General features: G+C 51.3%; 1 protein-coding gene across 9 annotated transcripts; it reads left to right on the forward strand.

The window, feature by feature from the left end:
* LOC143151021 (putative receptor-type tyrosine-protein phosphatase mosPTP-1) lies at positions 1-27788 on the forward strand. 9 transcript variants are annotated; one of them, XM_076319736.1, is made up of 17 exons: positions 1-349; positions 4708-5284; positions 14038-14238; positions 15043-15323; positions 15811-16067; positions 18210-18505; positions 21677-21897; positions 21972-22097; positions 22390-22565; positions 22643-22934; positions 23029-23200; positions 23287-23411; positions 23724-24001; positions 24074-24209; positions 24469-24895; positions 24948-25025; positions 25715-27788. In XM_076319736.1, exons 2-16 carry the CDS (start codon positions 5173-5175, stop codon positions 25013-25015), a joined length of 3168 nt encoding a protein of 1055 aa, XP_076175851.1. In that variant the 5' UTR covers positions 1-349; positions 4708-5172; the 3' UTR covers positions 25016-25025; positions 25715-27788. The 9 variants fall into 9 exon arrangements, with proteins under 9 accessions (XP_076175851.1, XP_076175850.1, XP_076175853.1 ...); XM_076319735.1 differs by having other exon boundaries at positions 24948-27788; XM_076319738.1 differs by having other exon boundaries at positions 22393-22565; positions 24948-27788.

The raw sequence follows: 27788 nt of genomic DNA on the forward strand, positions 1-27788 counted from the left end.
GAGAGTCCAAGTCACGGTTTACAGTACGCGCGAGAAGGTTGCGTGTCGGTGTTGTTGCGGCCGTGGGAGCGGGTCCTGTGCGTGTCCAGTGTTCGTGTTCCTCGCGGAGGAGGACCAGTGCGTTGTGTCACTTTCGCAGGATCGCGACGCTCCACCGCGGCTCCGTTTCCACCCGGTGTCGTGGACGATCTTCTCTCGGTTCGGCTTCGGTACGCGCCGGATAACCGTCGTCCGCGTACGAGGCCGCTCGGCTCGCGGATCCTCCGCCGCACGAAGGAGTTCTCGGTTCGGAATGGCGTTTAATACGTCGCGCGAACGACGCCTCGCCGGGCTCCAGTGACGCCTAAGTGTGAGAAAGTTTACAACGATACGCCGCGACCGGTCCTCGATCGTTTCTCGCGTACCGATCGCGGGAGGGGACACCGCACGCGAGACGCACGCGAAATCGCGTGGTAACGATCGAGCCGGTACGCGGTCCCGGTACGAGTTCGACGTGGGCGGAATCGTGGCTCGAGGTTGAAGGGTCGATATGGCGCGAAGGGTTCTCCGCACAGTGCCAAAATGACGCTGGAACGGTGCATTCAATTGGCTACGCGAACCTGGTCCCCCTACCTCCGGGGATCGAATTGTATCCAGAACGACCGGTGTCGTAGTTCTCGCGGTTCGACCTTACCTTCCGATCTTCTTGGCCTTTTGCGAGCCGCTCGTGCCGGATCGGCGTTGTTTTTCTCAAAGTGCATCGACACCGTGCGATATAACGCCGAGCCGTCGAGAACGCTCTCGAGGGACACGACCGCGACGAAAACGCGAACGGATCGTGTACTCGTGCACGGGGTTGGTGCGTTTCTCGTTTCTACGATAACAACGTTACGGTGTTCGTAAACGTACTCGCTCGGTCGGTGTGTCGCGTCGATGACGACTGGGAATGGAACGTAACCTCGACGACCACGACGACAACCGCGACGACGGACGGACGAGGCTGGCTCTTTCGCGTGCGAATTCGAACGGGACGAAATCCTCGAAACGAGCAACGACCGTAACGAGGACCGATCGACGGCAAAGGGCAACACCCCAACGTCCCGTCGAATCTGTCCGCCGAAACGGCGACGTCTCGCTCGACGAATCGATTACTCTTTCGTCCGTCGATCGCCGCGATCCCACGCGACACGATGTCATCGGTCCGTGCGACCTATGCAAATGCACCGGTGCATGCTACGAGTCGATTCCAAGCGGGCCGAGTTTGTCGCTTTCCAACGACTCGTCGCGAAATTGGATATTTCTCGTCGCATGGGATATTGGAATCGGAAGCAGCGGACTCTCTCTCTTTCTCGCTCTCTCTCGTTCGTTCGCTCGCGCTTTCTCTCTTTCTCTCTCTCTCTTTCTCTTTCTCTCTCTGACCGGTCAACGTCCTTCTGAAACGGAAGTCGCCAGGAAATCGTCGATAGGTTGTCGCTAGTCGTTGCGCGAGATAACGCAACATTTACGCGCAACGTGGTTTTAACGAGCACGCGTTATGTACTGGGTGTATCGCGAACACGAGGGAACCGCGTCGACGTTAAAGTAGACCGAGACACAATGGAAAAAGTTGGAACGAACTCGCGTCCTTGTTCGATCTTTGTCACCTTCGTTCGACCGTTTCCGTGTGCCGCACGGTAACTCGGGTACGACCTCGACGACTACGACGACGACGACGACGACGACGACGACGACAACGACTCTGTAAACACCGTTTCAATGTTCCTCTAGGTCAGTGTTCTTCGAACGTTTCTGACCCCGACCCACTGCGAGAATCGTATTTTACGACAGGGTAAACACGACCGAGTCGAGTATCGTTTCGTCGGTTATTTAACTGCGCGAATTAGACGCGAGAACGAAAAATAGCGTAAATTCGCACGCGTACGCGTTGCTGGTTGCTCTCGTTCGTACGTTCGGTCCATCTCGGAACGCACGAGGACAATGGTACTCCGTATCCGGAGCACCGTTTAGCCCATTTCTCGCCTTTGTTCTTAATCGTGGCGGGGCTGAAAATTCTGGCCGGTCTCCTCCGCTCGGCAACGGGACTCGTTCGATCCCGATGCGGAACGACGCGAGGAGACTCTCGAGACGTCGAGGAGCGAACGGATGTTTTACTTTCGACCCGTTTCCATCGATCTCGCTACCTGTCAACGAATCGCGACCCGTAATTCGGTGAACACGGTCCTGGGTCGAGTTCGTGGCTCGCGTCGATCGAATCCGGGGTTACCGATTACGAAAGAAATCCCACCGTCGACTGGATCGCGATCCGCGAACGTGCACGCTCGAACAAAGGACGAACCTCGGTCGAACGCAACCGCAAGTTTGCGCCAACTTTTCCCGATTATTTGTCCGGCGTCGGTACCATCGACTAGACGGTTACATCGCGGTACACCTTGTATAGGTGTACGCGCGTCGGAGCGTCGCGCGCGAGTGAGTCATCCTTTATTGCGGAACTTGAATTTTCATCCTCTGATCGAACGGAAGCGTTTTTCTGCGTTCGTCCTCGTTGGTTCGTTATCGAAAGAACGTCGACGGACGTCTTCCTTCCCGTTGGTGGTTTCTTGCCGTAGAACTAGGATGAACGCAGCGCGCACCCGACGAGTTTCTCCGTGACGTATAAATGTCAAGGCTCGCGGTGCTCGTGCACGCGTGCAGCGCCGTTGCGGCCGGTTCTCGGTTAACCTGCGGTTAATATCGCAATCGTTGAGTCATAATTGCGAGTCGTCCCGTCCGTTTGCTCGCGCCGTCTACTGAATCGGAGGTAAACAATTCGTCTTTGTTTCGAACGCCTCGCTTTTCCCAGCGCCCGGGCTTAATTCAGGTAGTCTCTCGTGGCCGATCCTTTCACGCTAAACCGTTCGTCGGTTTTCTTCGGTGGACTCTCGACGGCTGCGCGGATGGCTCTGTGTACAGGGTGAGGCACTCGAACCGACACGTTTCAGCGAACTCGATCCAAACTGCACGAACTCGGGCTCTCGACGAGGACGTAATCGTGAAAGTGGATTCGTTAAGAAGATACGAAGATTGGCTTTGTTTTCCCAAACGGGGCTACGCGTTTCGCTTAATCCTCCAATGGAGTTTCAAAGTGCCTTCGAGGGGAATTCGAGACCGTTGAAAGTCGATTACGAAGCCCCGGGGGCAACGTATTCGAATACTCCGTTCGAAGGCAAGTAAACAGTACGCGTTCGAAAAACGACTTCGACCTTTTCTCGCGTCGCACTTGTCGCTGAAAGCGTACCGTCCCGATCGAGCATTTCGAACGTCTCACCCTGTAGACGGATCGGCAGCAACGAACTCTTTCTCCGGTAGTTGCGCATCGTGATTACGATTGGTTCAAGGAGCATCCCATCGAAGACATCCAAGAGCACGGCTTGTGCCTCTAGCGCGGAGATTCCCCGCTGAATGTTTGTTTTGCGTTTCTGTCCCTTTAAATACGTTTAAATGACCATGCGATTCGAGTCGTTGACTCTTGCCCGATCCCTGTACACACCAAAGTACCCAAATGCCCTTGGACGGAATTCAGATTCAACGATCGGAGTTTTTATTTTTTTTTTTTTTAATTACACCGCTCGAATCGAGGATTCGACGCAACTGTCGCACAAAATTTACAATGTCCTTTCGAGAGTGAATCTTCCGTGGCTGTACGGCCGGGACGAATAAATGTAAAATCAACGATATTTTTCGCGCATTCCGAGCGTATTCGTACCTTCCTCGTGGTCGTGAAATCTCCCATTTTCGTGCTCCCAGGTACGCGTTCGAGGGTTCTCCCCGATGATGGGGAAGGTCGCGCGGGGGAGGGACAAGGGAAAACTACGAATCCGCATTGCACGGGAAAACCGTTACGGTGGCCTCTGCACCTGCCCCCGGTAGTCCGTCCGTGGAACGCGCGACGAGTCGATCGAGCTTTCGGGGTTCGAGAAGGACCACTTTGGGAATACCGTCTCCGGTGTACGGTTCGGACGAGAACGAGCAAGTTTTCGACGACTCTGTTCGCGGGAACGCGAACCGAATGGTCGTCTCGATCCTACGTAGGCACCGTGGCGGCGTACGCCCGCGTGTCCCCTCGGTCCGGACGTACTAAAAATATAAGGGGAAGCCGCTTTAAAACGTTCCAGAGGGGCCGGTGTAATTATTGCTGCGCGAACGGCGAACCTGATGCACTCGTTGCCGCCGTCCAGCCGTCCTCTCTTCTCTCCGTTGTTGCTACCGGCGCGCTGTTGCTGGCCGGTGTATGCCCGACGAGAAACAATCGAGGCCATAATTCCGACTAATTGAAGCACTCGACGACGCAATTAGGACAACGCCAGTGCGAGAACTACCCGCGCCGACGGTCGGATTTCACTCTCCTCCCGTGAAATTACATATTTACGCGGGTTTCGCGGAAACAAAGAATAATCGGTCGGGTAGCGCGAACGAGCGGGCGGGCGGGCGAGCTGGCGGTCGCGCGTTCGCGAGCGTGGGGGAAAGAATCCATCGGGACGAGACCAAATTGGGCCGGTCGTTCGATCTCGAGCCGCGTTCGTTGTTATTCCGGCCACGTTGCGCGGACGTGTACTCGCGGCGCGGTGTGTACGCGTATCGGGTCGCGAGGATGCAGCGCGCGAACGCGATGATCGTTCGGTTCGACGACGGTTCCTCGTTGCTCGCTGCACGCCTCCTCGACGACGCGCCAATCTTTACCATTACCGTCAGACGAACGAAGAAGGACCCCGCGATGCCCGCCGAACGATGATCACCTCGCAGCGATCGGTCTCGGGGGAATGATCGTACGTCGGTGAGGGATCCGCGAAACGGACGCTGGAACGGAACAGAAGGTGCGGAACTACGCGACGTCCACGGGACGAGATCGGTCGTGGTGTCTCGAACGGATCGGATCGGTCACGGGTGCAATGAGACGACGCAAAATCCCGGTCCCCGTGGACCACGGGCCCGCGATGTAACGCGCGGCGAAATACGGTACGGACGTTCGCGTGAGGCCCCGACTGGCGCGTCGCGCATCCCGTGTCCGCGTTCGCGCCAAGTGCCGTACCCGGGGGTTGAAACGAGCGCGATGAGAACGCCAAGAGTAACGAGGATGGACGAATTCGTGAAATAGCCCGGTGGAGAGCCACGCCACGCCACGCCACGCCGCTTCACAGCTGCAGCTGCAAAACGAAAATGGCGGCCGCAGTGGCCATCATCCTGAGGATCCTGCTCGCCTCCGCGGATCCGAACGCGTCCGAGTCCTCGTACGAACAAACCACTGAGAACATCAGCGACATTTCTCTAGGTAAATCGAATCGGCCGCGGGGCTGCGAACCCCGCGCGGAATTTTTCTCTCGAGTGGTGGCGTTGCCTGCCAAATTGGCCGTTTGGTAAATATTTTCCACGCGTTGCGCTTCTCCGAAATGTATTCGTGTCTACGCGACATTGTCGAACGTTTCGAGAAGAAACTTAACTATCGACGAATAAGCATTGCCACGGTTCGCGGCGATCCGTTGTGCAATTATTTAAGAGAAGTGTCCGCGTTCAACGGACGGTGAAAATTTAATACGCAGCCCAGACTATATTGTCAGGTTTCGCTCTACGAGAGATCGGTTTAACCCATTAATTGCCATTATCAACGTAACGATAACGCATATTCGGTTAGCCGTAACCGTATTATCCGTGCGCCGGGACGCTAACCGAACGATCTGACACCGATCGGTTAATCGGATATTTGGGTAGCCAATAAAACCGGTTAAATCAAGAGCGCTAGTTACCTCGTAAATGTTGCATCGTTTCCACGAACCCAAACTCACTCGACGCTTTCCAGCCGCAAATCCGAACGAGCTCGAACCGCGTTCTTCTCGATACGAAAACAACGCTTTACCGTGCACCGGTGTCAATCGCGAACGCCTATGAACGCTGTGGAATTTACACCCCAGTTCAAAGTTGCGGGACACCTACCGCAAAGTCCTGGTAAAGAGAAACGAAATCGTTCGCGAACGCTTAACTCGAGATAATCTTTTCGAATATTTGACGCGACTGGCTACAAAAAACAAATCCGTGCTACAATTGCCTCGTTAATGGTAATTAAATCGTTTCTTCGTATACATACATCCTCTGTGGGCTCTTCCGCTAATTTTACCGTTTCGACGACTCCTTTGCAACTTCTCTGCACCGAATACGTGTTCGTAAATATACGGCGAGAACGAAGCGGAATAATTCCATTAATTTACATCGTATAATTAAAATCCGTTAAAACGATAAAGTTGTCCCGTGAGTTCGGAGCAGGGGTTCGGGCAACTCCTTTGCATATTGGATCGAAAAAATATCGAGCAAGGACCACGGTCGACGTGTACCTCGAAGCGTTGCCAGGCTTTTCCACGGGCGTATCGAGTATTTACGAACCACGCCGCCTCGATATCGTGCGTCTCGCGTTAAAGTCGTCCACGGTGAAAGGGTTAACGCGATCGTTGCACCGTCTCGCCTCGATCCGCAGGAAATCGATCGCGAAGAAAATTCCCCCTCCCGGTGGGGGGAACCGCGAACGCGCCGCGAGATAAATTTTCCAGTCGCGCGAGTCATTTCCTTTTCCGTCTCGATTTCGAGGAACGCGGTGGCTCTAGGTATTACGTTTCTCTCTCGTTGGGTACCGCGAGCGATCCGGCCGGCGTCTCCGTATCCACGAAACGCGGTAGTTTATCTCGTATGTTCGCTCGCACGGATCCTCCTCCGTCGTGAGTTTCGTTCCTCCGTGAAACGCAAACCGGGTCGCGGGTCGCGGGTCACGGCACCGATCGCGGATTCACGGCTGCGCGCGTTATCATAAAGAGCTGGAAAGAAAAAAAAAGAAAAAAAAGAGGCAACGCGCTTGCCTCGCGTTTCTTCTTCAACCCGGTCCCCGGGACCAGTTCCACGTTCCGCGGTAGGAGGAAGCGGTCTCTCGAGCGTCGCGCGAAAACCTGCTCCCTACCGCTCGGTAGGCAGAGGTCCCGTTTCCTGTCGGGGAAACGCGTACGTCGCGCGCGAAACCGCCCGGAACGTTCCCCGTTTCTGTAACTCCTGTCTCGGTCCAGTTTCGCAATGGTCCTCGAGCGGCCAGTCATTCGCTCTACGCGTGATCCGCCTGCAAACGGTTCGCCTCTCTGCATCGTTGCAGCAACCGTGTGTACCGGCTGACCTTACGGGTGCCTTGTGTCGGCCCGGGGTATTATAACTATGGAAATACGGGGGCCGTGTCGCGCGTTTTCGCTCCGTTCCTTCTTCATTTTTCTGGTTGCTTCTTGAAAGTCAAAGCACGTTATCTTCCGCGCGGCATCCAGACGTTCTATTTTTACGGCCCGATGACGCCCGCGGGGAAGAGGAGGAGCACGCCGACAAGGTCGCGACTCTAATTCGCATGCTCCGAAATGTCTAGCCGGCCTTTTTGTGCGGTTGCTAATGTCCATCGCCGGAGGACGCGGCATCACGAATTAATGGCGAACCGCGTCACTTCGCCGCGTTCATCGTCTCCGTCGATATCGACCACCGAGAGACGACCACGTACACGATACGAGTATCGTAGGCGATAAACCGTAACCAACGACCGCTTTGATACCGCCGCGTGATCTTCGTACGTGATCGACTCGGGGTCCGTCGAAACGAATTCGATCGATCCCGTGCCTCGTATTTCCTCGACCCCGGTGTATCGGATTGTTCCGTGCTAGTTTCTCCCGCGTTTCGAGCCGGATCGAATTCAACCGGGATTACTTACCTTCCACTGTTTACAATTTTTCGTCGCTCGAACGACTTCCGAGGAACCGTTTTACGACACGAGGCGTTCCTCGAATCGATGTATTCGCGAATTTTTAGTACCTTCTTCCGTCCGGACATTGTAACCGACTGGGCAAACGGTACAACCGTTCAGACGAATTGTTTCTCGGAGTGCAACAAATGTACTCGTAATTGATAATCGTTTCTAAACTTTACCTTTTCCCACGTTTCGAAGTGTATTCTTCGATGAACACGACTCGAAGCGATCTTTCGAGTTTCTTCGATCAAAGGGCTTTCGAGAACGGACGAAAACGGGTGCCAACGAAGTTGCAAAGACTCGTAGAACGATCCAATGCTCGCTGTTGCTTTTCGGCTCGTCGCAGTGTTACGCTCCCACCGTTTCTCTCTTCTAGAGTTGTCGCAGCACGGTCCTCGAGCCCGCGACAACGCGAGAGACAATTCACGGAGAATCAATCGCGCGAAAGTGTTCGGTTCGTTGAGTTCCCTACGGGTTTACCGTATTTTTCGCGCAACGAAATCGCGATCGTTGCGCGATAAGATTGAATAATAGAGTGCAGCGGCGATCGGTCGGTCGGAAAATGCGCTGAAAGCGTTTCAAGTTCAGAAACTTGTTCGTCCAGGAAACGGGGAACCGTTCGACGAGAAACAGGTAGTCGACGATCGTTCTGTTTCTTATCAACGGGTTCCTTTCACTCGCGCGCCATTACTCATTGCGAACCGATCCTAATAAAGGCACTTTCGCCTATTTCTCGTATCCTCGAGGAACGCCTCTCTTATGCATCGCGGCGGCGGCGGCGGCGGCGCGCGGAATTGCCTCGGTTACGACTGCACGCCTATACAGGGTGGTTCATTTTAACGCGCGTGGCCAATGTATCGCGGAAGGCGCGTTCGTACGCGCGAAGAAAGTGAAAGTACGAGAGTCGAAGGAGGCCGAGGAGGACGTTAGAATTTCTCGAAATCGATTTTCCGAACGGGGATGTCGAGGACATTTCGAGGTCCCTTTGGTTCCTTACCGGGCCCTTGTTTCCTTTGACCGGACGAAAGGGAACGCGAGTTCGAAAACGCAACGAGGAGAATTTGGTCGTTTTTATCGACTCGTAAACGTTGTCTGCACGGTATCGTAATTTACAATAACGCGATTGTCGCACACTTGTAGCCCCGAACGATCGAAACAATCCCGCGCGGGAATCGTTTCCGAACCCATAAAACGGATCGAGGACTGATGGAAGCACTTCGACGCGCATGGAAATTAGAATCCGCGTAAACAGTCATCGAAGATCGTTTCGTTCCCGAGTACGCGATTAGTCACCTGCGAGGAACGTGGCGTTCTAATTCGCGGTAAATCCGTGACGAACAATTACCAGTCTCCGAAGCGCAATTTCCGTGCATTCGTTCGTTCGCGGAGCCGCCGCTGAAATTCCGAATCGCCGTCTGCGCCACGGCGGCTCGGCTTGGCTCTCGTAGAGATTTCAATTCTGCGTTTGCGTCGCGACGATCCGTTGGAAAATTTGTCGCCGCGAGAAAACGGATACAGAGAATCCGGGGCAACGCGGCACGGACCGGTTCGCCGATCCTTAATATTTGCATTCGACATTATTAACCTCGTTATTCCGATTCTAGCGTTCGATATTGGATCGAATTTTCTACGCGAGAGGAAACGTAACTTTCAGAATCGTATAATACCCGACAGTACCGATAGCACGTCGATACAGGAAATAATCATTTTCACCTAATTAACCGTATTCCCGGTTCTACCTTTTCTCTTCTATTTTCGTTGGGTCGCGAGTATCGCTTTACCGGTATTGAAATATTTAAATAGCCGTATCCACGCTGTAATCGAAGCGTTTTAATTTTTCCGCGCCATCGAGCGTTACTCGCGACGATACAATACCAAAGGTCGCGCGGTTACCGAGTAAACTGCTCGTCGCGAGCGTTATTTTTTCTCAACGGAGCGAGCAATTACGACGCGATTAGCCGTTACATCGAATAAAAGACATCCAGCGACGAGGAAGACGAGGAGAACTAGGTGGGAACGGTTCGGGTTTTCACGTCGCCGAGCAAACCCGGAAAACTCGGACGCAAAAAGGCGCGAGTCCTCGATGTAATCGGCGGCTCGTTCTCTCCTTTCTCTTCCCTTTTTCTGCGGCCGGCAGTTCGCCGCGACGGAGAGCGAGTTGCACGCTCGACCTTGCCTATTCACGGCGTAATCGTATTCATTTTTCAAACCGTGCGTGCACGTATACCCGACATAACATCGTCCGGCCGCGGATTCTAAAGGTTGCGCGGCCGATCGTCGCGGCTCGCCTCTTCGTTTTCATCGTAAACGCGTCGCGCATACTTAAAACGAAACGCCGACAGTGTCTTCGTATTGGAAGACAGAATTTCACGCCGGAAGAAAGCCACGATCGCGAGAGTACGGTAATTCCACCGCTCGAAGATCGAGGTTTAGCACGGGGATCGGAGAAACCGAGTCGTTCTCCCCACCACTGTTTGCGTTTCGTCGAGCAACTCGTTGACTCTTAGATTCTGAACGTATCGTTACCAAAGTATAATCAACGAGTCGAGTACCTCTAATCGTCGAAAAAGAATACGTTTCGAACACGCGACGAGTCGTGAAATACCCGAGAAATACGCCAGATTTCGTCCCAATCGTAGAACCGGCAAAGATTCTCTACCCTCGGTTAAAGAAAACCGACGGATCCGATTTGAAACTACCAAAGACGCGGATAAAAAATTATCTTCAATTTCCTCCTGTACGCGACTATAATTTCCAAGTACGCGTAACGGATCGTGTCGAAAATTCGCCTTCGGGGTGTCTCGATGGAGCGAAATACTATAACCGTGTTCCGCTCCTTGAACGGAGAAATTGATGTCCACAGTTCGGCGGTAGGATGTCCGGGTGGACGTTAGAAATATGACAGCATCGAAATGCTCGGAGCGTGCGAAACGTTTCACGGTGGACGACGGTGAGCGTTCTTTAAACCGGGGTGGAACGGTAACGGTCTCCTTCCGTGCACCGCTTTCGCGAACGCGCTTTCAATTTCCAGCTCCCCGTTCGCCGGGTGGCCGATGCTGAGAAATCGAACGAAAACGCGTCGCCCCTTCGTCGTCGATCGCTCGATTTCGTATTCAAGCGCTATACGTGCTCAAATATGCGGTAAATGGAGAACGTTTGACGCCAGTTGTGCACCGTGCCTAACGTTTCGTTCCCGTTCGCGGCGGTAGCAGTATCGCGTTACACAGAAGCACCGTAGGTACCTACACGGTGCGTTATTGAAGTCCGCTTGGTGCGGACGGGGTATCGGTTTGTTCGGGGGATCGTTTGAAATCGAAAACACGAGTCCTTCTTCCGCGAGGTACGACCACGGGGTGCGATAACTTCTATAAAGAGCTCGTCGCCGATACCCCTGGAATCTCGTTGCCCGTTTCGAATTCGGTACGCTCGCGTGCCGCTCGGCGATAATAGATAACGCCGCGCGAACAGCATTCGAGTACGCGCTCCCTAATGCCGCCCTGTTGCTGAAACGCCGCGAAATTCAATCGCGAAGCCGTACGGGCGATGCTTCGCGCGTCTCGTTTCGTTTTCCACCCTTTGGAAGTTGGACGCCTCGTTGAAGATCGACCAATTGTTGACCACTTCTGGACAATGTTTCCAAGTTTCAAGGGGGGATTCTCGAAATTCTTCGAAAGAATGCTTCCATTCTCTCGTAGAGGGTATCCCATCCCAATTGCTTGAGCAGACTCTTGAAGTTTCGAGGCATCGATACCATTTCCGTTGAAAACAACGCCGAAGATTTCTGGGAAGAATTCATCGATACTGCCAGAACCGACTTACTCGATAACAGAAACCCCGAATATTCGAAGAAAAGTTTACGGAAGATTGCATTTAAATAACTGGTCGAAGAACGTAGAGAAAAATTTCCTAACGCCGATATAGATTTTACGATGGAAAAGAATTCATAGCGTGCCTCTTCGAAGAGGACGTATAAAAAATTTACGGTACCGGGATTTACCAAAGTTTGCAAATTACAGAATGAAAGAAACGCGCGACAAGTCGACACCCGCGTCATCGTAATTTGTTTCGGTGTCTATCGGCTCGTTGCTAGCCTACCCCAAACACGAACTCATCGAAAACCGCATCGCGATGCGTATTTGCGTCCGTGGGCCGCTCAAGGGACCGTGAGTTTCGTTCCACGGATTCTGACACGGTTTAGTTCCAACGTAGTTCGAGGTCTAAAGCCACGTTCCTACGTACGCAACTCACGGCGCCGGAGCGCACTTGAAGCACTTAACCTCTGTACCTCTACGTCTGTGCGGTGCACTGACCCACGAATCTCGGCTGACGGTCAATGTTGCGCGCTATTACTGGGATCGCGAATTAAATTTATCGTCCAAAGGTGGCGCGATAGACGTCGCGACGTGGCTCCGTACTTAGAAACTCCCGGTCTTATTCACGATGGAGTTGCGCGAACCAGTGAAGACGACCCAACAGTCCTTCCAGTTACCGAAAACTGGAGTTCTAGAGTTCTGGAATTCTCCGTAAACGTCCTCAATGATTCGAATACGACCGGAGGACTCGTTTAGAGTCGAAACTCTCGATAGTTGTGGATACCAAGGGGCAGATGCTTCTATAGTTTCTAATCTCTGGTTAACGAGATTGTAGGCGAAAACTTCGGTACTCGCGAGCCCTACGCGCGGACCTCGCGGACTTCAACGATATATCTGCACACTCTGATAGAATTGTATGTTAAACTCTAGCGACAAAAATAGTCCAAGAACGACCATCTCCGCTGCTGGAGATCCTCCTCGATGATTCGAATACCACGAGAGAACTTATCTCGAGCCAAACTCCCTGGTAGAGTTAGTTGCTGGAGGGTGGACAATTCTGTTCGCGATTTCCGGATCGATGATAAGCGAAAGCTTCGAGATCCTTGAGCTCCACGGTGGAATTGCATTAAACTCCAGCGGCAAAAATGATTCGAGAGTAAACTTTGTTACAACGACCACTGACCACGGCCAATGATCGCGTACCCATCGTCCGCGAATCGAATACACCGGACCGGGTTGTTTCGCGTCAAACCCCAAGGTAATTCAGGATACTAGGAAGTAGTATCTAGGAGAACTCTATAATTCGTGATCTTCGATCAACATGGGTTACGAACGAAAGCCTGTAGAGCCACGAGGGCCACGTCACGGAACACGGCGCGCGATGCTATTAAAAAGCATCCTATTCGATGACAAGAACCGCGTCTCGCGCTCGTGGGAACCCGGCTTAAGGATCGATCTTCGCTTTTCCCAAGTTATTAGACCCTATTAGACGGACGTATGTCGCAATAGGTTATTTCTGGTGGAAGTAAACGCTGGCGAGCCGTCTGGAGAGGGTGATGACATCAAAGTTCTATCTCGTCGTCGGTTCACGTTGGTGTTTACGACACCCTAACCACCCCCGTCGTCGTAGCTCCCGACTCACGGGGCAATTTCTCCGCTCCGTGTCGATAGTCTCGCGATATCCTCGGTTTTCTTGGGCGGTAGGTAACGCGATTCATCGGATTCGATCGAATTAAATGGTATCGTGGCGAGCCGCTTGTTTAAAGAGCGCGTCGGATCGCCGGGGAAGAAACGCAGCCGCGAGATTTCGGTGGCTGCGGTCGCTGAAACGAAAGACGAGGACGGTGTCTATAGAGTTACTCGTCGGCGCGAGGGGGTCTGAGAAGACACTCGAGGCGAAATTAATTATTCAGACTTCGGCCGTCGCAAGCTCGCTCTCGTCTTTGTATGCGGGAAATTGGAAAGCCACCTTGGAAGATGATGAGCGACCGACGAAAAATAAGGGAAAAGAGGCGCGCCGCCCAAGTGCATCGACCGAAAAATAGTTTACGGAGCCGTGGATATCGAGCCGCGGTGCACACGAAATACGGAATATTGCCGTTTCGCGCAATCTTCCTCGGGGTGTCTTCCTCGAAATTCACGATTGTCGGAAATAACCCCTCGAGGGATGCGTCGGAACGACGACGCATTTGCCAATTTTCTTTGAACATTCGCGACGCCCCGAAATTGAAAAACCCCGAAAGTCGGAGCGAAAATAATCGGCGCGAGCGCATCGATATTCGCGACGACCAAACGTTTCGAATAATCCGGGACTACGGTTGCCCCGAATCTACGAAATTGTCCCGAGAACGTGCAAATACTCTCGGATCGAAGATTTTTTTAATTAAATTTTCTCGTCCCGTCGAGCTCGAAGCGAGGGTTTTGTTCTAATTTTACCTCTCGTGTTTATTCCCGCAGTGCCAACGAAACCGTTGAACCTCTCGTCTCACGGCATCACATCCACGACCATCGAATTGTCATGGGTCGAGCCGGACAGCGCCAATGGGGTCATTTCCGGTTATCGTGTCTACTACATGCATTCCAACTTCACCGACGTCCAGATGTACAAAGCCAACGAGTACGATGAATCGGTCATCGAGTTCGTCTTGGAACAGCTGAGTGAGTATCCAACGGAGCCACCGTACAGATTCGATCGTTCGTTTCCTCTTAGAGGCGATTAGGCCGTTTCGAAGATGGAAACGCAGCGTTCCCGCGTATCTGTTTCGAGAATCGTCGTTCAGGTAAATAAGAGATCGTCGGTGTAGAACTCGGTTCGTCGATAAGCCGGCTTATCAACGGGGACCGCGTTGTAGGTTCGAGCGTCGACGAGAATGCATCGCGAGATAACACGCTGGAATCGGGGATTCGGCTAACGAACTCTTTTGTTCGTTTCTTCGTGACACGTGACTTCGAACGCTGTACACTCTGGCTGGTCTTTTCACCGGGAACTCGGTCGCGAAGCTGAATACGTATCGAATACGTAGGATGTCGAAGTTCGCGCGATCGGTGACGTTGAGCCACGTTGGGGATACTTAACGCCCGGACCGCTCGGAGAATTTCGCGTTCTGGTATCCAAAGCTCGCGAGGGTACGGACCTGCACTCCCCCCGCGGGTATTAACGAGCAACACTTGGCCGATAAATACAACAGAGTTCGTGCGATCGTAGAAGGTCTCGACCTATAGCTCCGGCGAGTAACCAGAGTCACGTCCGATCGGCCGTGTTACGGTTGCGTTGATCTCGGTTAATAGTTGGACGGTCGGCTATCTAGGAACTTTGCGTGCTTTTGACCTCGGTGTCTCCGTGCTGAAACTTGGCCTTGGTCGAGCGATTGGAAGCGGTCGACTCTCACGTGTTTCTTTTTTTCTTTTCTTTTTTTTTACTTTTTTGCTTTCTTTCCTCGCGCTAACTGGATCCTCTTTCAGAACCAGACACGGAATACAAGATATGGGTGAAGGCGCACACCTGGAAGTTCGAAGGCGAGCCGTCGGACCACATAATCCGTCGCACGGACATTTCGGGACCGAGCCCCCCGACGATCTTGAACGTCACTTGCCAAACGGATGATTCGATTTACATCCAATGGGCCAGACCGAACTTCTTCTCGGGCTCCATCGACTATTATTTCATTAAATATCACATCGAGAACAGCAACCGTTACGTGAAGATCAACGTGCTCACCGAGAAGAATCACCTGGAGAGCGCGGTACGTATTCGTTCTCCTCGCACCTGTTACGATTTCGTATCGACGCGTCACGGTCCCCGAACGTCCGAGAATCGCGTATCGTTCAACCGCGACGGTCGATTTCCACTTTCCGCGTTTTTCGTCTTTTCACTCTGATTGTCTTCTCGCTCGAATCGGCTACAGGGATCACTGGACGGGAACGCGAGAACCAGGGACCTTTCGTTTTCTCGACCGATCGAGCTTCTCCGGCCGTAGGCGATTTTCTTCCGCTACGAACCGATCTCGAGATACTATAGTTCGTCCACGGTACGTCGTGTTCCGGATTAAATTTATTCCGTTCCGGTGAATCTCGATCTCGAAACGTCCGATTCGAGCACAGATCGTCGAAGTCGAAACGTTTTCTCTCGTCTCGCGGAATACCGGTCTCTGGATATCCATCGACGGGAACTTTCGTCGGTGATTTACGAAACGATAGGGTGTACCGAAAAGTATCTCGATAAATTCACAGGCGATCATATCCAATCTGACTACGAACACCGTCTACGAGATCGTGGTGCGCGGGGGCACACGAAGCACCATCGACCACCGAGTGATCATCGACGGGGAGGATTCCGTGCCCTGGAAGGTACGAGTCACCCGCAACTGCGACAAGATTCCACCGTTGTTGCCGCACAGCACCAAGAAGTTCAACAGCGGCGTGATCGCCGGGATGATCTGCGCCTGCCTGGCCGTGATGCTGATCATCACGTCTTTCGTCTTGTGGAAGTGAGGATCGAACTATCTGTCTATCTTTTCCGTTTGTTCTCCCGCATGGCAACCTTACCTTCTCGATCGACGATAACAAGACGGTTCGTCAACCACTTTCGAAACGATAGTTTCGGTATTCTCGACGTGTACCAAAAAGATGGAACGCGTCTTTGAAAGACTTCTCCAAGAGTTTCTCGTTTAGCAAATCCATGACCTGAATAGAGTCAATCGCACTTTCCCCTGGTCGCACTACCTTGGAAAACACTGCTCTAACCCTGGTATCGATAACCTCTGCGTTTGTCAATAACAAAGTACCCCAAGAGTTCTACCTCGGAGAAATGGAACACCTGGTAACGATTTCGCTTCAAAATTACAGTCTCTTTACGATCTACCGTGTGACGATATAATAGAGTGAAAACTTCTTGGCTGTTTCGAAAGTCATCGAGATGCTTCGTAACACTTTCCATTAACAGCATCTTTGGATTATTCCTTCGGAAATGTAGAAACATTTCACTCGTCGTCGCTTCATTTTCCTTTCTTTCTACCAAGTGCCTATATTCGAACGAAAATACGTCCAACCGGCAACAACTTCGAATCATTGTTTCGCGAACGGAGAAACATTCCGCTCGGTGTCCGTTTCGTTTTCTCATGATTCCTCGTGTAAAAAATAACCGAACTTATCCCAGAAGAAAAAAAAAAAGAAAAAAAAGAAGAAACGGGACGCTAAAAGCGGAGACACAATAGAAACGCGTTCTTCGTTAGTTCCACTTTTCCCCACTAAGTAGCGACGGTCGTTGGCCATAGAGGGACAGAGTGAGCGGAGAGCTCTCGAACGATCTCGCGGTAATCAATTTTATTCCGACTATGGCCGTAATTGTCCCAAGCGGGCGCACCTTTCCACCGAATTCCAGCGTTAACCGAGGCGCGGAGATCCCCGAGGCTCGCTAAACGGTAGAGTTAAACAGTTTCCCGTGCGCGGGAACAAAAACGAATTAAATTGGCAAAGTCGATCGTCGTCTTCGTCGTGGTCGTTGTCGTCGTCGCGTAATTACGGCCGATCCACGTCGCAGTCACGAGGCAGAAGGTATTAAAAAGCACTCGGGCCGGTGCATCGTACGTGCTCAATCTTCTCGGAAGTCGAGCGGCGTCGGTCGACGAGTTCCCTTCCCCCCGTCTGGTTTTCGCGATATTTAGCCTGGTTGAGCCCGTTCGTCGCTAATGGGACAGGAAAACAATAACAGGGACGACAAACATACGTTCTAGGTGGTTCTCCGCTCCTCTTACCCCCTCCACGGTCTCTCTTTCGCGCTATACGAGGTTTTCCCCCGCGCGCGCGGAACGCGTCTCTCTCTCCTTCTCTTTCGCTTATCAGCCGCGATAACGGCTAGGAACGGCGTCGAACGCTCGAGCGTATCGCAGTCGAGCGACGACGTTTCGCGAAGGAGATCGACGCGACTCCGCTGTGAAAATCGCATCGAATCGTGCGCCTATGGAACACGTGTCGTCCCGTGGCCGCTAAATTTCGTATTAGTTCTTCTCTCTCTCTCTCTCTCTTTTTCTTTCTCTTTCTTTCTCTCTCTCTCTCTCGGGCGTTCTCTCGTCAGAACGGTGAAGAAGGATGCCCAAGGACGTCGTCTCGACGACCGCGATACCGTCCGAGCGGCGACAAAACGATTCGTGAAGTATTTTTCTGGGTCACGAGGACGATACACGGACCGATCGCGGCACACCGTCTCCGTCGATTCGCCCTCGATTTCGCGGTACCGATCCTCGTCTTCTCTTAACACGGAATGGATGCTGAGAGACGCATGACGGCGGGATGAAGAAGTTCCTCGAATTGTGAGTTTGGGAGAGTAAATAAAAATAATAACCAACGGGAAGTACTCTTCCCTACGGAAGGATCAGTAATACCGCGCGTACGGCGACGAAAGTCTTTTCTGGAATTCCTCGAGTTTATTTCGCTTCGCGCGACGCGCCAAGAGACCATCGATAAGAAGGTTCGGTAGCTGCGCGTATCGTCGCGCGTCGCGATAAAAAAAAGGAAAAAAACAGAACAGAGGAAAAAGAAAGAAAGAGAAACGGTTCCCAACGCCCCCCGCTTCTGTTACGTTCTCCTTACGTTTTTTCGTTGGAATGCATGCTTATGGTGAAACTGATCAGGCCTTGCCTGAGGCCAATTTTCAGAAAATGCTTCCACACCGCGTATTACTTTCTGGACTATCCGCCGCGGAGCGTGCCCACGCTCCAGGAATGGGAGAACACCGAACAGGACGGGGAACGCACCGCCGTCGTGATTCAGAAGTTCGTTCAGCACGTAACCAGCCTCCATGCTGACAGCGACGTAGGTTTCAGCAAGGAGTACGAGTTCATACAATCGGAGACCGGCAAGTTCACCGCGGAGAACAGCCAATGCGTCGAGAACAAAGCGAAGAACCGATATCTGAACATATTAGCCTGTGAGTAGCTACACCTCCGCCCCACGCTCGCAACCTTGCCCTCCTCCTCGGATAATATTTATTCGCGCGGGAAAAGTGAACGGTTGTGCAGCTTCTCTGGGGAAAAAAAAAGAAACGTTGGAGCACAGTCGAACTTGGTTGTAACGAGCGCGGATACACCGCGATCTCGTGGCTCTAACGAGCAAAAAGTCGGAATCGCTTCGATTTACGCGCGTTTCCGTATAATTGCCGCGTCTTTTCGCAACGGGAGCGGATATTTGAAAAAAAAAAATCCAAGCGAATCCGCGAAGCAACGATACGCCTTGCATCCGTAAGACGAGACCGATCGTTTCTTATTTTTCGTATCGTTGATTCGTACCGCTTTTTAACTACGAATCGATCGTCGTATTCGAGCAAGCGAACGCGTTATTTTCTCGGTTGTATTTCTCTCGTCTTTCGAATCTATCTTTTATCGAGTTATCGACAATTCGAAAAAGTAGTAGACTCGACTCGTCGCTGATACAGCGAGCGATTGTTGTACCGTGGAAATTTTATCGTTCCTTTGGCGTTCGTTATAACCTCTATACGACTTCGAACTTATTGGAACGATAAAATTCCAAAATACCGGAACACCGGAATATTAAAGCGATCGTGGAGGAGTACCGGAAGGTCCGGTGCATTCGCGTGCCGAGATACCGAAGTATTGAAGCGCCAAAGTAGTGGAATAGCGGAATACCGGGGATATCGCGGTAGTGGAATACCGAAATACCAGGCCACTGGAATAATTTATTTCGATCGGTTTCGTGGAGCGTTGCTTCGACAGGTCCGCGTTGTACCACCGCGCAGCCTCTGTTTTTCTTTCCGTCGGCCCACCGGCGCTGGATTCTATTTTAAACGACGCGAGTTTCCCTTTCATCCTTCGCGATATACACGGTGTACCGTTTAATTTTACCCGTGCCTGGCCAACTGTCGCGGATACCGTGCGTTATCTCGCGGCCAGCCACCGAACGAAACCGCTTCAATTGAATCGATCGGTTCCCGCGTAGGATCTCCTCCGCGTTAAGAGTTCGTTTCGATAAAATCGTCACGTATTCGCGTATTCTCTACGATTGTTGTTCGTTGCTCGGAGAACCTCCGCGGATTCTCGACGGTAATTGCTCGTTGTTCAGAAAATCTTCGCAAATTCTGTACAATTGTTGCTGGTTGTTCGCGAGATTAACCGGTCTCGCGATACGTACGCGGGGAAGAAAGTATTTACGAGCCATCCGCGCGTTGCAAGATTACTCGAAAGCATCGGTGAGAGATTGCTCGCGGCGAATTAAAGCCCCGATAAGCTTCGAGGAACTTCTCGCGCGAGTAAACGAGACAGCGTCGATCTCTCCGCGGTCGATTTTTGTTCGTCGCGAAGGTGGCGTAACCCCTCAAAGAGGAACTGGATCGTCGCATTGGTCTTTCGTTCGTACGTCATCGACCACGCGTGCCGACGAACGTTTCACCTTCGTCGAGACAGAGACGGAGCTGGCACAATGCGACAATTGTAATCGCGCATATCGGAAGTCTGCAATCGTCGCAACGTCAGGCCGACCTCGCGTGGAAACGGCCGCCAATGGAGCTGAAATTGCGCGAGCGCTCGCTTTCTACTCCGAACGGAGCGGCTTTCGTTCGATTCGCGAAACCGGCCGGACCCTCGCGATCCTCGCGATCCTCGCGAAATCGTTGCAACGCGAATCGAGTCGAATCGTTTCGATGGGCCCATGGAACGATCGAGACGCGCGGGACAAACGTTGAATAATGCGAGAACGTCGAACCAATGGTGGAACGTCGGAACACCGAATTGGTTAAAATATCGCGGCGGTGGAATACGAGAGCGTTCGAGTAATCGATCGAGCAAATAACACGATACTAAAATAATCGAGTAAATAATCATGGAGCGATGGAACGGATTGATTAATATAAAACATTAACCACTCTCGGTGATTAATACAAAATATTAACCACTCTCAATGATTAATACAAAATATTAACCACTCTCAATGATTGATACAAAATATTAACCACTCTCGATGATTGATGCAAAATATTAATCATTCTCGTTGATTAAATAACGTATCACGATGCTAAAATACTCGAGGGAACAATTCCAGAAGGCTGGAAACTCGTTTCGCTCGCATTGTTCGAGCAAGGTAGCCACTTCGATCGTCAGAGTACCAAAATACCGAAAGGAGACAAGTCCCGGAACGCTGTAATACGGAAACCTTGTTGCGAGAAACGTGCCACGATGCCAAGAGTACCGGAGTAAACAACCGCGGAGCTCTGGTACACGGAAATCTGTTATTCGTTCGCATTGTTTGACTCGAGTTCGACACGAGTCGCGCGACAACGTAAACCGATTTCGAGCACAGTTATGACGTCGAATTAACCGTCCGTAGATATAAGACCGCGACGCGTTCGATTTTACGGTGCTGCATTCAGGCGTCTACTCCGATGCAACTTATCAGTCGGCTCGACGGGAGAGACGAGAAAAGATACTGCTTTACGATTTTATACCGATAAGGCTATCGCGAGCGGTCGCGATAAGAAGTCATCGCGGCCGCGAATTCAACGGAATCCGCGCGGCGCGATTACAAAGCGGTGTGGTCGGTGTCCCCTCCCGTTCCCCCTGCTCCGTCTCGCTCCTCACCTTCTTCTCTTCACCTCCCCTCCTCCTACTCCTCCTCGTCCTCGTCGCGGCTCGAAATTCGCGATGCTGCGAGAAGAAGCACTCGCCGCCTCGGCCGTTCGCAATGTTATCGGATTAACGAGCAGCTCTCGTTCGCTTTTAATGTGAGTGACCGGCAGCACTCGACAACGAGGTCACAGATGCTTCGCGGCACTGCTCGTTAATGCCTATCAACCAGAGACGAGGAGGACAGAGGGTGTGGGAGCGAGACGACCGATCACCTGGGTCGATCGAAATCCGCGAACGCCGATACGCGTGAATTTTCACAATTTAATTAAACGCTTCAGCGGGGGACCGTGAAACGGTTAACAGGGGGAGTCTCCGATCCGGGGGACGACACCTAGATCGAACGACAATTTCTTTCGTTCGAGTCGTCGTAAGTCGCGTCTTATCAACGCCACCGTTCACGCGATTATCGATAACGCGACGATACTCGCGATGCGTTTCGATACGATTCTTCCTTACCTCCGCAGACGACCATACCCGAGTCCAATTGCTGGCCTGCGGCGGTGGCCCCCCCAAAAAGGGCCACGATTACGTGAACGCGAATTACATCGACGGATGGCAGCGTACACGAGCTTACATCGGCACCCAGGGTCCGTTGCCCCCGACTTTCGACGGATTCTGGCGCATGGTGTGGGAGCAGAAGGTCTCTATCGTCGTGATGATCACCAATCTCGTCGAACGTGGACGCGTAAGTATCATCCATCAGTTCATTTTTCGCACGTTTTATTCGTCAAAGTTAACCGACTTTTTCTCGTTTCGTAGAAAAAATGTGATATGTACTGGCCGAAGAAGGGATCCGAGACTTACGGTTACATCCAGGTCACACTGCTGAGAGAGGACGTCATGGCGACGTACACCATCCGCACTCTTCAAATTCGTCACTTAAAGGTTGGTTCGTCGATAGTAACGGCGATTGAGCCCCTTCTCGCTGATAAGAGCTCGAATCCGTCGTAAATGTTTCAATTACCGGCCACGAGTCTTGCACGGGCTTGTCCAAGCTGTGAATTTTAATAATCTATGAACCAACGAAATATTTAAACGGTAAATGTGACGTTTTCAAAGTAGTCGACGTTCACGGTAGGAATAAATACTCGTACGATTTTTATTCGAACTATTCACCTACGAAAATTTTACATTCACAATTGATTAATACTATGGGAGATCGTCTTACTATTATAAGCAGGTCAAGAAGAGGAAGAACGGAGTGAACATGGGAGAACGCATCGTATGGCAGTATCATTATACCGGTTGGCCCGATCATGGAGTCCCGGAGCACCCGTTGCCTGTTTTGAGCTTCATCCGGAAATCTTCCAACGCCAATCCCCCGGATGCAGGACCCATCGTGGTTCACTGCAGGTGAGGAAACGCGGAAAGTATTGAAAGAGACACCATAGACGGTCGAAACTCATCGACGATCGGTTTTCTTCCATCAGCGCTGGTGTTGGACGCACAGGCACCTACATCGTCATCGACGCCATGCTGAAGCAGGCGAAGTGCAAGAACGAAGTGAACGTATTTGGATTTCTCAAGCACATTCGTACCCAGCGTAACTTCTTGGTCCAGACCGAAGAACAGTACGTGTTCATTCATCACGCTCTACAGGAGGCTATCGAGAGCGGTGAAACCAACATCGACACGAATAACCTGATCGCGTACGTTCAAGATATGTTGAATCCAGCCAACAATAACACCGACGCCTGGAACAACCTCGAGGCCCAATACAAGGTGTTGATCCGTAGCTATTATTCGCATCGGGATAAAGACACTTCGAGATGGTAGAGCGATTCGTTGTGACCGTTAATATCGTCTGTTTCTCCAGTTAGTGACATCCTGGAAGCCAAAGGAATTCAACCTGGTTTCGGCGATCAAACCCTACAACATTCATAAAAACCGTAACCAAGACATTATTTCGATAGAGACCGCTCGCGTTCACTTGACGCCGAAAGCCGGAATCGACGGAAGCGACTACATCAATGCAACATGGATCGCTGGTAAACGATCGTTCTTGGTTATGCTAAGAAGGTCGGCGAAATTAGAGATGCAGAACGTGGACGCGAATTCTCTTCTTTTTTTACAGGCTTCCACCGCAACCGTGAATTCATCATCACGCAACACCCGATGGAAAGTACGATCATGGAATTCTGGCACATGATGTGGAACTACAACGCTCAGACTGTGGTCATGTTAACCGAATGTAACGAAGTGAGTTGGATGGAAGACGATCTTAGAGCTTAGATCTTTAGACTTGCTCGAAAAGAAGTCTTTTAGTCGTCGAGTATCGAAAATCGTTTAAAGAAAGACTGACCCAATTTGGGAAGGTAGTACCGAGCGAAATGTGATATTCAAACGCATACTCCTAGAGTTACGCGTAGAAAGAAACATTGAAAAATTTCTTTCGCGCTCCACTTGGAGCATCGCGAAGCACCTTTCCTAGGTCTCTTGGGCACTGTTTTGGAACAAACCGCTCCGCGAGATCAAAAAGAAAGGAAACCATACGCAATTTTCTATTTCCAGGAGTACCCTGAATTTTGGCCAGTCGAGGGGAAAGACCTCGAATCGGAAACCTTCCGCGTGCGATCTTGCGGAATCAAAGTAACCGCGAACGGAATGATCCTGCGGGAAGTAGCTGTACGATCTCTGCAAGACGATTACGAACTGAGTGCCAAAATTGTCCACGGACCGCCGTCCCAAACTGGCTTCTGGCCGCACAACTGCAATCCTCGACCTTTGGTAACTCTGATCCACGATTTGCACCGGGACTATCAAAACGGCCCGATTGTCGTGATGGACAGGTATTCTTCTTGCCGATACGCAAACCGTTGTTGAATTAGGTTCGATACGAAATGACGTTAATTGTGATTCAGGTACGGAGGCGTCGAGGCTGCGGTATTTATTCTTCTCACGACTTTGAACAAACAGCTCGACTTCGAACAAAGCGCCGATATCTATATGTTCGCTAAGCTACTGTACATGAAGCGACCCGGAGTCTTTCGATCAAAGGTAACGTTCGAGCAATTCTACTCGACCCATGGTCTACGTTCAGCCTTCGTCTTTGCTTTCGAACGTTTTCTCTGTTCGAGTAGCGCAACTTTCTTGGATTGTACGATACATCGAGCTAGATAACCTCTTCTGAATAACTCTCGTCTCGCTAAAAATTCTCCTTGCAAGTCTCTTATCCCTAACGGTCTTCTAATCTTTACGATTTCCCCATCAGGGTCTGAAGAATATACGGTGAGATCTGACATTTGATTTTTCGCAGGAGGATTACGCGCTGCTGTACCAATGTCTGGAAGCCATGCTGACGTCGAAAGGTCACGACGAACCGGACCTGTACTCCATGGCCAACGGCCACGTATCCACGATCACGGACCAAGCCGACGTGCCGACCTCGTCGATGAAACACATGCAAATGGATTACTCACCGAAGATGATACGCGAATACGCGACCGTAGAGGTGAACTCGGTGTCCGAGTACTCGATCCCGATCCGCGTGGACCACTCCATGGAACCCTGCAGCAGCAGGAGCAGCGAGAGCTGTCTGTCCACCCACGCTGGTATCGAACACGAGAAAAACATCGTCATGACGCATCGGAGCGTGAGCTACCACAATCACCCGAGCAGCGTCTCGGTCATCGTTGACGCGAACGGATACGTCACCAACGGCAACATGCGCGTGCCACCAGAAGGTATGGAGACGAGCTGCAAGATGTTGCCTCAATGATGCCTGCTGATGTTCAGTTGCAGTGATCCCTCGAGCCGGCCCGAGCCGTTGTAATCGACCGAGCTCTACACTGCCCGAAGGGTAACGCGGATTCTGTGAGTAGTACAGGTATTTCCCACTACTCTTCCCCGAATTCCTGCGTTCGGAAGCCCGTGGAAGTTGCTCGATCTCGACGAACATTCGACGAACCGATCGCGGCCGAAGGAACGCGCAGTGTTTCAAGAAAATGGTTACCAAAACTATCCCAGCTCATAGTGACCCGTACGATAAAGAAGTAACTGTAAAATCTTACCAGACGCGTAAACGATATCTATCGATGTGCGATGATCGATCTATCGATGATTTCGATAGCAACTTCCAAAAAGAAAAAAAAAGAACAAAGACACTTCGTTGAAACAAACGACAATTACGTTACGAAGGATCAGTCTCAAGATACGCTTAAAACGTCTCCGTCTAGACAACATAGAGGTTTCCGACCGGTTCCACGCGTTTCCCCCGCGATGTTTTTCGGTACCGTTTGTCTTTCCGCGTATCTTCGAACGCGACAAACTATACTCGCACTGGTCGCCACGAAAATCACATCCTCTCGCCACTTCCTCCCACGGACATGGGAAACACAAACACAGGACGTTAAATACACACAGACACACCGGCCCCGAGAGGTTGAAAGGACCCTGGGACCGCCTCGGCGCTAGATTTAAGTGATTTGTTCATCGTTGAAACGCAGCCAGAAGCCCAAGAGTGTTTACAAACGTACCTTTTTCTCTCTTTATCTCTCACGCAGGCAACGGCGCAAGGAGTTGTAGATTGGACACGTCTTCGCGCATACGGACGAACGGCGACTCGATACTGGGATCGGCCTGAAAAGGATGCTCCAGCACCATTCAGTGTAAATATTAACCATTCGCGGTTTAGTCGCGCGTGCGCGCACGCGAGAACCCGCGACGAGAAGGGGTACGCGTGTACGCGTCAATGGTCGCTAACGAGGGGGGCCCTGTTTCCGGTTTCGCTGGCCGCCAACAAACGAAAAGAAACACTACGGAGGAAAGAACACTTTTTTGCCGTGGCACGCCATCTTCGGGCCCCCCCCGCGACACACTCGCACACACACGCACACACTTTGATACACACACGCCCGTACGTATACATACACGCACACACAGGCGCGCACGCGCACACCGTTTACGTTATTTCATCGTGTAAGTGTACTCTTCGTTACTTGTATATACACACGCAAAACACGGACACACCTACACGCATACACACACTCACAATTACGTATACACGCAAAAAAATCTCACGCACAGCCATACATGCATATATACATATACGTGTACTACGTTTCTATAAGTTGGATCGTTCGACCACTTATTTACCAAAGAATCGCTTATATTCGCTCTCGTTTCGTTTTAAGTTTCCTTTCTTTGTCTTTATCTTTTTTTTTTTTTTGTTCTTTCTGTGATTTGATCGTCAAGCCGAGGACCGATCGATCGTGGTTCGCCTCGTTGAACGCTCGTCGCTCGATCCAGAGGAGCGCGCGAAACAGCCCGGTAACGTCGGTTTCGCGTCGTCGTGCCGACGCGAGTCGATCGAACGATCATCCGGTCCCGAAAGTAGGGACTCAGTCCCGTCGTCGCATCGTCACCTTCTTTTTCTCTCTCCGTCGCTCGCGGATACGCAATGTCACCAGGAATTGAAGATCCGTAAGGTCGAAACGAGCGTTGAGCTCGACCGACCGCGACTTCGACGACGAACCGATCCGCGATGGGAACACGTCGTCCGGGAAACGGTAGCGACGCGCCATTGCGGTTAGACGCGACGATCGAAATCGCGCGTCGTAGACGCTTAACGATCAAACTTGTAAATCATTGAATGGCTAGGTAAAGAAATCGTTAAACTCGATATGAATCGCTATGAATTTAAAAAGTCGTGCGAAACGAAACGAAAAAAAAAGAAAAGAAAAAAAAAAAATAAGAAACTAATAACCGCTATATAAGTGTAAATTTATGTGTAATATCTGTGTACGGATACGCTTCACAACCGAGAGATAAGATATAGTATTTAACGAATAATTAATAATCGTATTAATACGCGCGCAGCGTCGATCACGTAGGAACGGATTACGCTGGAACGCGCTGGCGCGCGACCATTCTCGTACATTTTTTCACAACGATCGCAGTAGTTTCGTAATTCCCGCGCGATTTCTCCTCCCGTTCTACCGAGCGAGCAATCGAGACGCGACGCGAACGGAGGCGACGACAATCTTAAAGCGTTCGATAAAAGTTTAACAATCCCAAAACCCGTGCTCGTGAATCGCGTTCTCGTTGACTCGTCGGTAACTTTGTCCGAAATTTTTTCCATTCGAACGCATCGTTCGATTGCGATAACGAACGAAAAAAAAAGAAAAAAAAAACAATCAGACGCATCGCGAAACGAAAGAAAGAAAACACGGTCGACGAAAACGATCGAACATTCGAAAACCCATTGAAACCGTTTCTAACCGGTAATCGAGTTCCTTTGCCGCGCGATTATTTTTCATCGACGACACCCTTTCGAAGACTGTTCTCTCGTCCTAGGATTTTTACGATATACGCTAAGTTATACAAATGAACGTGATAACGGAAACGATAACTGCCTGCGAACGTGCACCGGGACAGCTTTAAAAATCGAAATCCCCCCGCCCCTCAACCACGTGTTTTCTACCAAGTATTTACGAATTCCAAGAGACCGAGGGCGTCTCGACAACCGTTTTACTGCCAATTTAACCATCGACTACGCGACGAATTAAACGTAAAAGGGGAAAAGTGTTCAAAACTCTTCAAAAGAAAAAAACAATAAAACGACAAAAAAAAAAAGAA

This window comes from Ptiloglossa arizonensis, chromosome 9, assembly GCF_051014685.1.
Source record: "Ptiloglossa arizonensis isolate GNS036 chromosome 9, iyPtiAriz1_principal, whole genome shotgun sequence".
Classification (NCBI taxonomy): Eukaryota; Metazoa; Arthropoda; class Insecta; order Hymenoptera; family Colletidae; genus Ptiloglossa; species Ptiloglossa arizonensis.